General features: G+C 38.7%; 2 protein-coding genes and 1 long non-coding RNA gene across 3 annotated transcripts; all 3 read right to left on the bottom strand.

The window, feature by feature from the left end:
• Nucleotides 1–5,731: 5,731 nt before the first annotated feature.
• Nucleotides 5,732–8,432, bottom strand: LOC122015660. Its single transcript, XR_006120941.1, has 3 exons — nt 8,057–8,432; nt 6,054–7,496; nt 5,732–5,790 (listed from the first exon to the last, which is right to left on the bottom strand). It is a non-coding gene; the product is annotated as an uncharacterized LOC122015660 (long non-coding RNA).
• A 47-nt stretch (nt 8,433–8,479) lies between these two features.
• Nucleotides 8,480–8,830, bottom strand: LOC122013805 (non-specific lipid transfer protein GPI-anchored 1-like). Its single transcript, XM_042570030.1, has one exon. It carries the CDS (start codon nt 8,828–8,830, stop codon nt 8,480–8,482), a length of 351 nt encoding a protein of 116 aa, XP_042425964.1.
• A 4,893-nt stretch (nt 8,831–13,723) lies between these two features.
• On the bottom strand, nt 13,724–16,868 carry LOC122015873 (pentatricopeptide repeat-containing protein At3g26782, mitochondrial-like). The gene is made up of 2 exons (XM_042572939.1): nt 15,932–16,868; nt 13,724–15,303 (listed from the first exon to the last, which is right to left on the bottom strand). Exons 1-2 carry the CDS (start codon nt 16,832–16,834, stop codon nt 14,260–14,262), a joined length of 1,947 nt encoding a protein of 648 aa, XP_042428873.1. The 5' UTR covers nt 16,835–16,868; the 3' UTR covers nt 13,724–14,259.
• Nucleotides 16,869–17,322: the final 454 nt, after the last annotated feature.

The following is a 17,322-nucleotide window of genomic DNA, read 5'->3' on the forward strand; positions in this document are numbered from 1 at the left end:
CATTCTTCACTCACTTGTACCTTCTTTTGTTGAGAGCAATCCAGTAGAAAATTTATTTTAAATATTTTTTGAATGATGTATACTTCTGTAAGAGGAGTATTGACGTAACGGTAAAATTGATATCTTGGATTTGAAGGCCACATATTTGGGTTGCAAAAATAATCTTTTGTAATGCAGGATAAGACTACGCACAATAGATCTAATATGATCCAACTCTTCCCTAGGACTCTATATTGACGGAGAATTCATGCATCGACACTGGACTACCCTTTATCTATACTTTTTAAGGTTCTTATTCTTTAATAAAAGGCTTGACGGACACTTGCTAAAAGTGACTACGGGAGGCGATTAAGGGAGTGGCGCACATACAAGCCTGAGGATGCAACTTTGGATGACGGCGAGATCTTGACATGCGGCTTGAGCCAAGGGAGGACCGGCTATGAGCATATCCACACACTCCCAGACGAGATTACAGGAGCTGGCCTACAAAGGATGGAGGATTGACAAAGATGATGTTGGGCCACATGCGAGCTAGAGGCGCCCTAGGAGGCGAGACTTCTACTTTGACATGGGCAACGAAGATTGGTCACTACCTCATCTTCTATATTTCCTATGGAAGATGACTAGATTATTGAAGCACGATACATAGATAGAGTGTTGATACCCGAGTGAGCACATGTGATTTTTCTCCCGGACCTGACACTTCATCTTTGGTTGCCATTTCTATTAGATTCTTATTTACATAGTTTTCGCTCACCAATTAACCAAAGAGTATATTTTTTTGGTTAGTGCCAACTTTACACTACCAATAGGCAAACCCAAGTTTACATTAAACCTTTAATTTTGTGGAAAATTTTTCTGTTTGTTTTTTTTAAAATATTCTTCCATATGTTGTGTAATAAAAATTCATGTTCAAGAGAAACCTTTCAGTTAATTAATAGAAAATATAAACACTTTTTTGAAGTATGTCTACATTTAAAAGAGAGAAGTTTGTTTCCATTATTTTATAATTCATCCACCCTATCAATAAACTCTAAAACATTTTGTCAATGTGAGACATAGTGGTTGGAATAGTCATCAAGGTTGGAGCACTGTATTCGTATAATCATGATTCAAAAATTTGTGGCCCCTGAGACTACTATGCCATGATAAATAGTGGGGTGGGCAACCCATGCAACGGGCATTCAAATCTCACGAAAGACCCTTACCTCTACGGAGTTTGAAATACATGTGTTGGGTTGTCTGTCGTAACTCATCTGTGCTTTTCGATTTATTATAGTAGTCGGTGGAAAATTTTTATACACTGAACCAGTCACATCTAGGATTAATTAAATTGTAAGAGTTTACCTGGATTATAAAAAAAAAATCAAATATTTGTGTTTTGATGTTTGGATATCAGTTAAGTTAGCTAAAGATGTAATCTTATATACATGTTAAGTGTGCAAATACAAAAGAAGCTTGATATAAGTTTCTGATACGACAAAGGAAGTCCAAAAAGCTTCCAAGTGGGCATTTGTACGAAGTCTCGAATGAGTATCGGATAAGACCCAAAAGCACGAGTAAACTTCTTGGCAAGATAAGACTCAAAGGGGTGAGGAATCTTTTGACAAAGTGAAGTTACGAAGTTGTGAAAAACCTCTTAGTAGGAAAAGGTAAGTCCTAAGTAACTAAGTTAGGACGAAGAAAAAAGACTGATCAATGCTTAACTTGAAATAATGAACAAAATGGGATATTCTATTCGGGATATTTTTAAATTTGAGTAACGTAGTCGACTAATAAGGTATTATCAATCAACTAATATAGCGTCAAATTAAATACCACAAACTGAACGAGGTATTCAGTTCATGGTGTTCTGACTCTAAGGTATTAGGGGAACTAATACTTTAGTACCAATTGACTGACCCAGAGTAGTCGATCGCACAATCAACTCAAGTGAAATTCACAATGAGCAAAATGTTCCTATTCGATCCAAAATTGAGCTCAATCGACTGGGCAGCAATTGACTACTTAAAGGAAAGGCTAACAATAGAATCAACAATGATCCGATCTCTGCAGTTATTGTTGGAGCAGTCGATTGATATTTGTGAGCAGCCGATAAAAATGATAAAAGTCGTTGAACTAATTAGTACCTGTTATCAATAGCCAGAGGAGTCGATTGATGTTGACCAAAATTGCAGAATGGCAATGGAACTCAATGTGGATGAAAGCTTTATATAAATAAGGGTTTGGACTACTGAAACTTTACTTTTTTGTTATCTTTGCTCTATTGTGCTTAAATTATTGAAATATTTCATTTCTTTTCTTCTTTGTACTCGGACTCACATCTTTGTAAGAAGATTTCTTCACCTTTAGTTACTGATCAAAAAATAAATATAGAGGTGACTTCGAGCAGTGATCTATATAATTTATTATTATTACCACATCTTCATATAATTTATTACTACCACAAATAAATTAAGACCTTGAGCCTTGAGGGCATAATTATGGGATATAAAAACATTCACTTGTCAAAAAATCACAATCTAATCCCAGTTTGAATCAAGTCCCCGGGGTATTGGTTGTAAATAGAATATGCAAATGCAAATCATTTATAATTTGGGTAAAGAGCACAAACTAAAAAGATATATATTCTTCAGGAGCTAAAACTTGATAGAAATGAGCCAGTGCATACGTACATATAATGAACGAGCAATATCTCACTGTCTAGATCTGTGATTAGCTCGGACCATGTAATCTTTGGGAAAGATGAAGATGAACCAAGAACATAAGATAGTGACATTCCATCAGAGTTTACATATTTGGAGGAAGTTCTTCACCATGGTAAACTCTCCAAGGTCCCCAGTAGAACTTGGGCCTCATGAGGGGCACAGCTTCACCCGGATGTTCCTCCCAATACTTCTCCTGCTCAAGTTACCCGATAAGCATTAAGTGTTTCTTCTGTTACAGTTAAGCATTAAGAGTTTCTTATGATATGGTTAATCCGTAAGGGTTTAGTTTCTTCTTATAGGGTAACTAAAGGATCTCTCACACTTAAATTATGCAAAATTTGAGGATTTCAGCCGATATGTGGTTTGGAAAACAACATGCGTGGGTAAAAATAGCAACATTTAGCAGACTTGCAATGCAACACCAAGTTTTTGCAGGAACTCGAATATCAAATATTTATCAAAAAATTATACCGCAGGCTGATTCGCAAACCGGCTTGTGACAAGCTGTTATGTGTCAATTGTCACCACGCAAAGTTTTGCAAATCAGCTTACAGAGTCAAAACCGTATTTATGCAAAATTAAGGTGTAAATATGGAATCCTTCCCGTAACAATTTTGACCAAAATCCAAATAATAGCAAGATAATTCAGCATGACAGAAGGGTGAAACATGATAACAAGGGTTACCAAATTAGTAGTCATAAAAATGCAATGCAGACTACTAGAATAAGTAAAAGGAAAGCCAAACATATTTCTTCTAGATAAATAAGCCATGGCCTACCTTATAAAGCTGCTCGGTTATGGCGGAACCAATAATCCCTGTGTAGAAGGCAGCAACATAGACCACCATTAGAGGTGTGAAGGACTTTGGACGACGATAAGGCTCGATCATGTCCCACAGAACAGTCTTTTCCCATTTGTAGAACTGTCGGTCGGCATACATTCTCCATAAATGGCTGGCCATCTACAACCAAAAATAAGGTAAATATATGTGAACAAGATTTTAATATTATCTTCTCGTCTTTAAAAGAAGCCTATAAATTTGTAATCAATTGCAAAAATTAAATTTGAATTGAAATACTAAACATTCATCTGATGTGAAAATTGCCAATAGGCCAAGATTCATCATAACACAATCACAAATCATCACGCTCCGAGAGTATACTTATCCATCAAATCGGACGATACCCCTTAATGACAATATGAGAAATATAATATCGAGCTCAGATCAAGCAAAATAAACATCGATGCAAAATAAAAACGTGCTAACTTTTTAAATACCAATGCGTGTATGCATATGTATGCATGTACATGTAATCATACTAAACCAAACCAGATAAAACAAACACTCAAACATTCGATACTAAAAGAACATCATAAATACAAGCAACGGAAACATAGACCAAACAACCCGAAAAGAAATTTGAACTCAAGTGAGACTAGCAGCTAGGACTTCTGAGTGACACAATATATCATCTACTTGCTAACCTGGAATAGAGGAAATACAAAGGGTAATGAGTACAACAACTCAATGGGTATAAGAAGATAATGCATAATACTAAAATATAAGGAGATCAAAAGATGCAGTCTATGGTGAAATACTTACTATAAAAGTAAAAGAGTCAATATAAACAACCACTAATGAAACATAAACAACTACATAACCATCTACTAACCTGCTCAACCAAATGAGACCAATAAATCAGGAGTACATACAGTACATCCAAATCCTGTACAAACAAATACGCAACCAGCATATAACAAGTCCTGACTAGTGCAACAATATGCTACCACAAATGCATCTCGTGGACCGTTAGAGTATATAACTAGTCATTTTCCGTGGGAGAACACTCTACCACGGATGCTCCCGTAGGCGGACAAGATGAGGTAGCTATCTAGCTCCCCTATCATTGATTGCAGGAGAACACTCTACCATGGATAGTCCCGTGGACAGGTATGTAAATAGTCACTATCTACGGGCGAACTCGCTACCACGTACAATCTCATGGGCATGCAAGATATATACGTAGCTATCTAGCTACGGACTGTACGCGAATTCGCTACTACGAATGTCTCGTGGACAGTCGAATGTATTATGGTCGATGACGACTCTCTCGACCACAAATAGGAGACAATAGTTGATAGAATGTAACGGTTGTTGACGACTCTCTCAATCACGAATGGCAGACAATTGTCAATAGGACATAACAACGTAATGATAAGCAGAAAGTGAATAATCACATCCAATATAACACTCTATAACCATATCTCAGTCTAACCTCACTAGCATATAGGTATGAGCCTAAATAACAAACAAAGTTCTAGTAGGATACTCGATATCCTATACTACGATACAAGCTTAGTAATGTATAGGTCTGAGCCTAAATAGCAAACAAGGGCCTAGTCGGAAACTCAACTATCTAGTTACAATCTATGTGTGATAACTTAATATCACTATCTGTTTTAATGAGCAGTTCAAATGCATAGAAATACAATAAGTAGCAAGTCTAACAACACGCATCTAAGTACAACAGTAAGTACAATAATAACAATCTAAATCAAGAAAATCCTAATCTAGTCATAATATCCTATCTAACTCCATGGTATCATCATAAATACATGAAAATAACAGGTCACAATCAAGTAGTCCTACATGACAATCCGACAAAGTAACCTAGTAGAATACTCTACCACTTGCTACAGCATAACATCTATCATGTATAAGCACGAGCCTAAGCATATAACTATATACTACGATATAAATGCAAGAGCAAAATTCTACAACTATACTATGGTCTGGTATATCCTATATATATATATAACCAATCCAAGCATAAAAACAACGAGACTGCATAGATGTCAATATCGATAAACAAATAAGGACAAGCAACAAAAATCAATTGCAAGAATAATAGAGAGTGGATATAAGGTAAGTAAGTAGCTGCTGCCTAATCAACATATAATAATAAAATAATTATGCACTAAGATCAAAGAACTATAGAGGTCAAAGTAAGAACTACCCACCTCAACTGTAGAATGTCTTAACCGTCTTCAAGTCAGCAAAATCTGTCTCGAGCTCGAATCCTACAAGTATAGGATATTAAAGTAATCCTTATAATAAAGTCAATTCAGTTTATCAACTCATCCAATTAGTAATTCCATTAACTACAACCTGATATCTAATCAATTATTAAATTGACTAATAAATCTATTAATCTATCAATTAATTTAATCTAATAATTAATTATTCTTAATTAATTACTCGAATTCACTCAACGAATAGTTAATCATTTTTTCTTTTTTTTTTCCTTAAACGTGGTATAACCAATTCTTAATTAATTACGCACCTATCTATCGTAATTACGTCAACTTATTAGTTCATCATCCACTTAGTGATCGAATCATTCCATTGTTAAATCAACTCATTAGTTATTTGATCTATCCGAAAGCGGAGAAGATGACAAGCTGAGGATATGGTTGTGGGGTTGACTAAACGACAACCGCGCGGTCCTGCAACACAAAAGGCATTAGTGCCGAGCCAGGAAGGGATTCTCGGCGTTGGCCCTCTAACGCTCAAGTCAGTTCTAGTGGAGAATAGTAAGAATGTTGCAGCAAAGAATGTATTGAATAATGAAGTTGCGCATACCTTCGCATGTAGATGGGAACCCTCTTTTATAGTGTCACTGTAGTGTTTGTACACACATTTCCAAGCGCACGTACGTTTTCCAAAACGTTATAGGAAAAGACAAGTCGAAAAGTGTCTGACAGTTTTCCTTAAGTGAGCAGATGTGACAGACGAGAAGCTTCTAAAGGACAGTTTGGCTACTGGACATGCTCCGTTGTCAGTGGCACAAGCCTCCAAAAGGGTACAATGAGATATGTAGTTGGGTCCCACTATAAGCCGACCGAATCCCACTTGAACTGGTTGTCCCTGTTAGATCGTGTCGTTCAGAGTTGCTGGCTTGTCCCCTTCTCTGCTTCCCAACTGTTAGTGGTTACGTTGTCCCACCAGCCACGCCGCTCGATCGATGAGGAATGGTTGTCCCTGTTCAGTCGTGTCGTTCGGAGCTGCTGGCTTGTCCCCTTCTCTGCTTCCTAACTGTCAGTGGTTATCTTTGTCCAACCGGCCATGACGCTCGATTGGAGAGGACTGGCCTGTGGTGAATTGCCACTTACCCCTTAACTCCAATCGCCAATATCAGAGGATGGTCGTTCGGCATCCTCGTCACCGGGGGCTCCCGATCTCTGGTCCGATCGACCGACCAAGGCCTTTGACCATTTTTTGCCTTGGCCTCCACATTAGGAAGCCTTTTCCCCCTTTGATCCTTCTTTGGTAGGACCCCTCTTCATTATCGTATCACAAGTCTTCCCCTCAAATCTAGTCGAAAGAGGTTATAAGTCCGACTGACTAAACATTTGATGTTCTCCATGAACACTCTTGCCGAGCAGACGCCCTACGATTTAGAGCCGCTGCTTGGCTGTCATAATCAATATTTATACTGTCCTTCAAGAAACTACTCTCTTTTTGGTCTAGCGCTCTAGGGTTTAGAGTCACTGCTCGACTATGACGTTCACTCCTCCTGCCTCCTGCCGTTTGTCGAGAAGCGACCTTTTCTTTAACCGGAGATGGGTTTAGAGCCGCCGCTCAGCATTTTCCTCGTCAAAGCTGAATCCGATCGAATTCCACACCTATCTCGCCCTTTAAGTTTCTTTGTCTGATCTCAAATTGGGCAGCCAGCCATATCTTTGCAAAGGAAAACTTCTTATGAGGGATTAACTTCAAACATTCCCTAGATCAAGCACAGAGCACATATAAGAAACTGTATAACATATGGCATGGAATGCTGTCAAAACACATCTATCATAAATATTGCAATAAAACAAGGAAAAGTAATGATTTAACTATTAACTAATTTTTCATATCATCAAGGATAAAAATACCACATGCAAAACCTGATATGGATGAAATTAAAAGTTCATGAACAGAATTTTGCTAAGAAGATACTAATGTTCTGTTTTCTTGGTACTTGGAGAGAACAAATAAGCGGCAAAGCAATTAACTTTAGTAAAAAGAAAAATAATAATGAATGGAATTAAGGTCAATTACATTTCATCCTGTTTACTTAGAAAAGGTAATTAAAAAAAAAACCTGCCACCATTTACCTGGGAATGGAGGGTAAGGTAGAATAATGGATGGAAATTGATTAGAAGCCATTCCCATATGGATGGAAATTTTCTAAAGATTCAGGCTTGCGGGAGAATAACAGAAAATATGTCAAGGAAAATACCTAAATTAACTTCTTTTCCTAATGTTCAAAGCGTACAAAAAATCAGGCTTGCTGGAGAATACCTAAACAAATAGGAGGCGGCGCTGGAGGTCGGCAGGAGGTGGAGGACGGGAGGCCGCAGGCGACGAGGGCGGCGCTGGAGGTCCCCGACGCTGGGAGGAGGCGGCGGTGGAGGTCGGAGGGAGGGAGGCGGCGCTGGTCGTCGAGAGGGTAGGGCCTTTGCGCGGAGGTGGCGCTGGAGGGAGGTCGCGGGAGGTACGCGGCTTCGGAGGGAGGACGCAGGCGACGAAGGCTTTGGCTGACTGCGGAGGAGGCGACGCTGGAGAAGAAATCGCGAGGAGAAGGAAATCGCGAGGCTAGGGCTCTGGCTTTTGGGCGTTGGAGATTGGCACGTGTTTGGCACGTGAGGGAGTTTTATAGCATTTGTGTGGACGAGGGGCGGACCAGGGATTTTGGGACCAGAAGATCCGCGAGGCAGTCATTAATTAATTGCCTGGGCAATTGCTAACGCTGGCGTTGACGAGGCTGCAGGCAGCGGGGAGCGTGAGGAGGCGGTCGACCCGGAGGCCGAGGGTGCGGAAGCCGGAGGAGGCGTTGTGCGTCTGTTGTATGACGAAGCAGAGGCAGACCGGCCGTGTGCTGCGGATGTCGCCCACGGTGGTGCAGCAGTCGCTGGACGGTCTGTCGCTGTGGCCGTCGCCGTAGTCGATGCAGGGGAAGAGGCTACTGCTCGCCTGCGCACACTGCTGCTGCTGCAGAGAATCATCAGCAGCCGCTACCACCACCACCACCGCGCACAGGAGAATAAGAGCCATGCTTCTGTTGCTGCTGCTCATCGTGTTCGCCGAGTCTGGCCGCCGTGGTTGCAAGATTAATTAGGATGTGCCGGTCGGCGATCGACGTTGGAATGGAGGTGGATATATGGTGAAGTTAGTTAAAAAAAATAATAAATAAACTTAACTAGGAAATGATAGCTTGGATAAACTTCCGTTGCACCATAACCCGGGATGATTTGATAGTGGGGAAGGATGCGCACGTGGCCATTAAGCAAAAGATTGATTAAATGACAATTAAGCAAAGATTGATTAAATTAATTAATTAATTAATGATTGAATTTACAATTTTAGTTCTATTAATTTAAAAGTTTATTAAAAAATATTATTTTTTCTATTTATTCTGTTAGATTTAGATGTTAAATTTAATAAATTAATTAAAGTGATTAAATCTAAATATCATCTAACGATTGATAACAATTTGATTGATAAGAAAATTTTGATTACATCGATCCGATTTATTCCATTTAATTTATGGCTATCGGTTGGATTTTTTTTTTTTTAAAAAAAATCAATTTTAATGATTTCAATTAGATATTTCAGCTACTAATTTAATTAGTGGATATAATACCGAATTTGGAAATGTTAACAATAATATATTTTGTTTATGGTCATCTAGTATAGATGGTTCATGCAGAAATAAGTATAAGGTTGATTTTCAAAGGATGTAGAAATCCTACAAATCACCTCACCTCTACATACTGTTGTTAGACGAAACCTTCAGGATTTACTGACTGTATTTAATGAGAAGAGCCGGTAATAATATGCCATTTGAAATTAGTGTTATCATCTTTTACCACATATATATTATATTAGTCAATTTCATGATAAATAGCACTATGACCGGCATCGACTAAGATATAGTTGATTGTGTACGCCGTTCATACAATCCATGTTAAAACTCAATCAAAAATGACTGAGTATCTACAAAGTTGACATGTACTTGTGGAAATTATGGCCATGATCTATGAGAAATCTAGAATTGTTAAGTTATTTCAGCCATTAATCCTAGTTTGATGATCACTAACTTTAATTGCTTTCATTAATATAAAATATTTACCTGTTAGTGATTAACATGTAGGTATCATGGAAGGATCGTGCATGGATCGTGGGTCACATTTGTGGCTCATTGTAGTGAAAGGAATATATCTTTAAGTAAGTGGAGAGTCGAGGCAGCTAAGCTCAACTAACTGTGCTCAAAGTAACACGATCAAGAAATTAAAAAAATAATAATAAATTTAGTTAATCTTATTGATTAGTCCTGGGATGATTAATTCGGTCCTATGAAATTTTTCCATCGATCATCAGGATAAATCGGGAAGCGCGCACAATGGACAACCCAAAAGTCCAGTATCCTTTGGTTGCGTTTCCTATTTAGAAGAATATTTTTTACAAATATACTATAATTAGGGATCGAATTGTAAATACTTGAATGATAATCTAGATATCCTATCACAATACCGTAACCAAGGACAACAAGATCAAAAAATTGAGCTCAACCTTATAATGGTCAATGGCATATAGGACTTCAGGGAGATCGATGTTGACGTGCTGACCTATTTCGAGAGGTAAACCTTATAGGCGCCAACGTGTTGACCTAGTCTATAGCAAGGTCTCTCCGACCTGTGTCCACAAAGAAATATCATAGCAACGTCCCTCCTCCGATACTTAAGTCACTGGGTGCTCTAAGAGAATAGAGAAGAATGAAATGAGTAGAATCAAAAGCGTTTAGGGAGAATCAAGGATTTGCATATCTCAATATTTATAAGAGACATACCTGGGAGATCGTGCCCATGATCTCCCAAAATCTAGAATGTTTAGTCGTTATAACCACTAATCTAGGTGTAACTTCCATTTAATTATGGTGTCAGTTACTCGACCATTGCAAGCCAGAGATCAGGATGGGGAGAGGCCTCCATCTAGATTGCGATCATGCTAGCCAGATAACTACTATGGTAACGATTGTAGCTAGGTTTTGGATGTAATATGCTAAGTCGACTACCAGTCAATTCTACACCAAACAAAAATATTATATACACAAACAAACCAACTTAAGCCAACTCCCTAGTCGACTTTAACACATTGATAGATTAAAATAATTGGATCATCAAAAAATCATTCCCAAATCCATAATTCAAACACTATCTTTTATTATCATTTCATTCCTTCATTCCGAAACTCATCAACCAAACACCTCCTCAAAATATAAATCACTCGACTCCCACGACTCACCTAAGAATTTACTTGTTACAATTTTACTCAAGTGGTCATTGTCAAATCCTCGCTCAATCACCAACATAATCCATCTCTTGCGGCTCCCATCAAAATTATCCACTTGACTTTTCAGTATGCGATCTCTCGAATATCTCATATCATCCTTTTTAATTTTCAATGGACATTTAAATCATTGAACCAACACCACCTTGGTCACGTCAAGCTAACCTCCATGAGTTTCGTGTAGCCTCTACAAACTTTATGTTTACATCGGTAACACAAACCAAGATAACTTCAACTCTTAACAAATCAAAACACTTTGGTCCTAAATGACCACTTCGCACGTGATTACACTAATCCGTTTACCTCAAATATCTCGAATATCAGAAGCTGTGCTAAATAAAATAAAATATCTTCTTTGTGAACAAGCCCTGTCAGTTTTTACATCCTGTAATTTTGATAATCAAATATATTCAAGTATTTTTTATCGAGTTAAAATTGTAGTCTCCCTGGGACATGCATTGTGATAAACTGCTCAATTCCAATTCTTGTACTTAAATATCCTCGCTTGTGTGCGCCGGTAATGAGAACTTCAACAACTATCCAAATTTCATAGGAGCATTTAATTGCATGACAATCGAGCAAATTAAAACAGATTCACCTCAACAGACAGAAATAAATCCGAGAGAGAAATACCTGGTTAGAATTCAGAAAAGAAGAGTCTCTTCTCCATGAAACAATCTTATTTGTTCTTCAAGTCTTAGTGCCTTGTCTTAATCCCCACAGCAAAACTAGGGGCAAAAAGAGTTAGTATGACGCAAACTGTATATCTATCTTATGAGTACAAGGCTATAAATCCGAAGTTAATAGCTCATGGTTTATAAACTTTGTTTGCAATTATGTTGCAGGAGAATATGAGTACTTCACAAGGCCTCAAGGAGAGTACATAATAAACTGCTAAAAACAAACTTAAGCATGGATTCTTATAAATATAGACAACAGTAACTCACTTATTTCAGTCGTCCTTTTCTTCATTCTCCTTGGATTTGCTATCTTTAGTTAGAAAGCAGAAGCAATAGCAGCAAGGACACTGGAACAGGATTTCATTGCTTCGCTCCAAATTCCAAATGCAGCACCCTTAAATGGTGAACTCCGTCAAGGAACAACAGTCCCCTCTCAATCCACAAGTATTAAATCCTTTCCTCCACTTGTTACCAGATGAAGCCAGATATTATAGCTCTTGGCCTACTGTTTTGTTGTTTCCTACCAGGGTCATCAGGTTAGTCACTAATGAGAATATACACTCCGTGTCGCGTGTAAGTTTTAATAGGTAGCAAGACACTATATTACTGAAAAAATATTTAAATAGCAGTACCACCATTACTATTTTCTTGAAGCACAAAGGAACAATAGAAGTAGCATGAAACTAATTCTACGCCAATATGGATATCATGGCGAAAGAGAAAATCCACGTATAGAAAAATAGTTGGGATCACAGCTGCTTGTACATCTCAAACTAAACTAAGCCTAAGATGGGGGATAAAGTGAATTGATGGGTGAGCTAACAGGGACAACATAACATGATTAGGTTAGGGCGATCATGTGATGGATTGTTAAACTAGATCTTCAATGGGGCATGACAACCACCATTCATCATGGGTAAGCAATCAGGATAAAGTTGAGCAAGGCATGCACATGGATGCACTTTTTTTCATTAGGGCCCCCATTGTGTGCCCAAATCATTAACATACCTCTTCCCCACTGCTTGATTTACTTTTCACCACATTCAATGTTCAGTTATATCTAACGAGGAGCACTAGAGCAGAGTAAGAATTGTGAAATCTAAACAAGTTGCTAAAGGAGTTGAAGCACACAAAGGAGTTGAATTCATGGTGTTAGATTAATAAAAAACACCTTTTGTGGTGATAGCAACTCCCGTAACTAGTATTTACCTCAATATATTTGATGATCAGTAGCACTTGAATAGGTCTTACATCTTCAAGTGAAAATCAACTTCTCAACTAAAGTCCCATTGCAACTTGTAAAATATTCATCTGCATTCATATTGAATTTTATTTTAATGCAACCATATCATTCTGGCCATCAAGTAATCAAGCTAACCAGGTTTTGACAAGATTAATCCTCAGCCAAGAGACACGCACAAATATGCTCCACGGTTGCAGAAAACTATCTTTCTTGAAGTTCTCTCAACAAGATGAAGAAAATTGGTTTTAAGCCTCTTGTTGTCCTTGGCGCAGACATGAATATAGCAGCAGTGATAAAGGTAAGAAACTAAATTATTTATTGTAACCTTGGCAACCGCTGATGGGCCTCGATGAATGATTGATAGTAGGTTATTATCATGAAGGGAACCGAAAGTAAGGGCAATCTGTTAGACAAATAAAAAACAAAAGGAAGAGGATTTGATATGTTATCTAAATTCTATAAAAGAAACTAATGTTTTGATAGCTTGCTTCATCTTGGATATTACCTGTGTATTAAGGATTCATATCACTATTTCTAGTCATCACAAACTAAAGAAACCTACGAATCACATAACAATATCTATGCTCATGAACAGAAAAAGATAGAATTACCATAATCAATTCATCATAATCAGTGAAGTAGAATTAATTGGAAAGGAAGATTTTTAGTCATTTGATTAAGAATTGAACACCTCTTGCAAAGCAAGGTAAGACTGCATACAATAAACCCATCCCCAAGATTCTACAGTAGCAAGAGCTTCTTGCATCAAGATGCCCTTTTTTATTAAGAATTGACGTCGGTTATATGAACTATCAATCATACTTACATACTATCCCTATAGAACTTGATCAAATCAAGAAATCGCTTATCCGTTTAAATTATACAAAAATGAGTTCCTCCTCCCCTAAAGAGAAGAAGCATTAAACAAGAGGAAAAGAACATGTGAGAAGGATAGTGAAGCACTTATTTGTCTATCATGCTGGGAATCATTGGCAGCTTCTAGGCAGCAAACCCCCAAATATAATTCACCAACACAGCTTTCATAATCAGAAAGACATTTGGCAACCCTTAACATTGCTAGGAATGTGACTAGTTCAGCCAACTTCATAGATGGATCCTCATCTGTCATAGTTTGTTTTAGAACAAGCGGACTTCAAAATTCTTTCTCCAGCAAAAGAAGTTAAAATATAACCAGTTGATGCACATACAGCATTTTGTTTGTTTCAATAATTTTACCAATAATCCCCACAAGAACAGGACCCATCCTTGAAATGATGAAATCTGTGTGAGTCTCTGATGACAATCTCGCGATCTACAAGTTTGGCAATCAATTTGATTGCAGTATGACAATCGCCACAAACTCGAAGATTCTTGATGATGTTGACAGTTGTTCCAGAAGCTGTGTTCATAATTGCAAAAGCAACAGCCAGTTTTTCACTGTGAACATGTAGTACAGTTTCTTTCTCTTCTTCATTGACATCATGATGAACTGAACCTGTATCTGGGACATAGCCAGCTTCCTGCATCCTAATTCTTAACTCCTCCAAATAGGCATATATTTCTTTATGCTGGGGGTGCCTTCTGTCCCCAACTAGGAATACATGAACCTTTCCCCTAAGATCCACAGAACTATGCCCTGGTGGTTTTACCAATCCTTTGTTCTTTATCAGAACTCTCATCCTCTCCACATCACCCCACTTTCCCACATCTGCATACATATTAGCGAGCAAAACATAGTAGCCACAATTTTTTGGATCCAGTTTAAACAATTTTCTAGCAGAAATCTCTCCTAGCTGAATATTCTTATGGATCCGACATGCACTGAGAAGGGCACCCCACACTACAGAATCAGGTTCAACTTTCATTTCATTGACCAGTTCATAGGCTTCATTAAGACAACCGGCACGTCCAAGCAGGTCTACTATGCATCCATAGTGCTCCACACCAGGATCAATATTGAAATCTTTCTTCATTGCATTTAACCAATATCTACCCTCATCCACTAACCCTGAATGGCTACAAGCTGCCAAGACAGAAACAAATGTTATGTAATTAGGCTTCTCTCCTGATCTCTTCATTTCATGAAAAACCTCTAAAGCTTCTCGGCCAAGGCCATGCATCCCATAACCCGCAATCATGGCAGACCATGATAAGATGTTCTTTTCCTTTATACGGTCAAAGGCCTTGTTTGCTGTTCCAACTCTTCCACATTTACAATACATGTCAACTACTGATGTGCCCACATATACATTTTCTTCCAATCCCAACCTGACCACCTGCAAGAAGCCGTATTATGACAGAAAGAACCAACTTAGATATCCAAGTATTACAAACCACAAGGCTACATCTATCTTATCTAGGACAGTAACATCTTTGAAGTTTAAAGCTTTAAAACAATAGTCTTTACAAGAATGATATAACCTCAATATTTCAGACCTCTAATCAGAAATTGAGGGGGGAAAGCAAAAGAAACTAATCATGAGATGCTCTCTAAAGAAATATATTGAAAAATCCTATTTGAGCCTGTACCAAACTATCTGGCAATGGTTTACTTAACAAGGTTAGAACTTGTAAGGGAAACAAGTTTGCTAAAGAATTCACACGATAATATTGTAATCTTGTTACAAGAAAATAATTAGACTCTTCTTAGAATCATCAGGAACTACTCATCTAAGGCACACCAAAATATATTTTTTTATGAATTTCAGGTTAAAGTGTATTGTAATTTCGTTTTATAGGTTATCCAGTCAGTATAGTATATCTTCTTAATCTTCTTTTTTGTCAAATTTTATGTGAAATGATTAGAATGAACCTAAACTTTGCCATAATGCCAAATAAAACTTTGTTAACAGCAATTATAGAAAGTCTTCTATATCAGATGGGTGCTAAAGTCATCAAGCTCACCTGATTATGGATGCACTTTCCAATCTGCAATGTCCCTGCATGAGCGCATGCAAGCAGCACCGCAGAGAGGGTGATTGCGTTGTGTCGTTTGCCTCCATCACTCGACATCTTAGCATATAGCTCTATTGCCTCTCCCGAGAGCCCATTCTGAGCAGACAATGCAATCATCGAGTTCCACGACACAACATCCTTCTCAATCATTCCATCAAATACCTTCCGCGCCAAACTCAAGTCACCTCCTTTAGCATAAGCATCCGTCAAAGTGTTTCCTACTCCCACATCCATATCCAACCCGGCCTTCACAACGAGCGCATGAACAGCTGCCGAAGCCTTCATACTGGAAACCCTCGAACATGCGGAGAGCACCGCCACCGCTGCCACAGAGTCGACGCCTACAGCACCTTCATCGGAGAGAAAATCCTTGAACAAGAAGACAGCATCCCTCGGGGCATTGTTACAGACGTAGCCAGTTACCATAGCGGTCCATATAACGGCGTTTCGGTGTCGGGACTCGTCAAATGCTCGGCGAGCATCGGCGAGCTCCCGGCACTTAGCGTACATGTCGATGAGAGAGGAGGCGACGAAGAGGTCCGGGAGAAGGCCGAAACGAAGGGAAAGGAGGTGAAGCTGCCGACCTGATTCCAGGGAAGCGAGTGCAGCAGCGGACTTGAGGGCCGGGGCGAAGGAGGAGCAGTCGGGACGGAGGTGCAGACGGCGGAGAGATGCGAAGGCACGGAGGGCGTGGATGGAGTCTCCGGCACGGGCGAGGTCGGCAATGATGGAGTTCCATGAGGCAAGGGAAGAAGTGTCGATAACGCGGCCAAAGTGGGCGGCGAGGGCGGCGGCAGAAGTCGAGGAGAAGGCTTTGGAAAGGACGCGTGGGGGAAGCGAGCGCGTCCTCATTCCATTTCTTTCCTTTCGTTTTTTCCCCCTTTTACCAAACAAATTATAAGGGAAAAAGATTGGGCAAAAGTTACAACGGCGCTTCTTTTTTATTAAATTGTCGCCCTATTTGATTTTATATTGAAAAAGACGTCCTACTCCCGGCATCCCTTGTCCAGGTCCCTTCTAGGGCGGATCCTTGGTCTGTAAAATACGGATCAGACAATGGATTACTCTTTATTAGTGAGAATGATGATTTCTATTTATTTTATACATAAGATGTATTTAGTTTAGGATTATCTTTGATAATTTTGATTATATCTATGATTTTCGAGTAATGTTCTAGGTTTGACACGTCAACAAAAGGGACATGTAATCCGGAATCGAAAAATCTCGGAAAACTAAGGATGCGTTTGATACACACGTTTTTCATTTTCATTTTTTGAAAAAACGTATATTTTCTAGAAAACAGAAATTGACTTTTTATCATTATCTGTTTTTCTAGAAAA

Source organism: Zingiber officinale, chromosome 8B (assembly GCF_018446385.1).
Source record: "Zingiber officinale cultivar Zhangliang chromosome 8B, Zo_v1.1, whole genome shotgun sequence".
Lineage (NCBI taxonomy): Eukaryota > Viridiplantae > Streptophyta > Magnoliopsida > Zingiberales > Zingiberaceae > Zingiber > Zingiber officinale.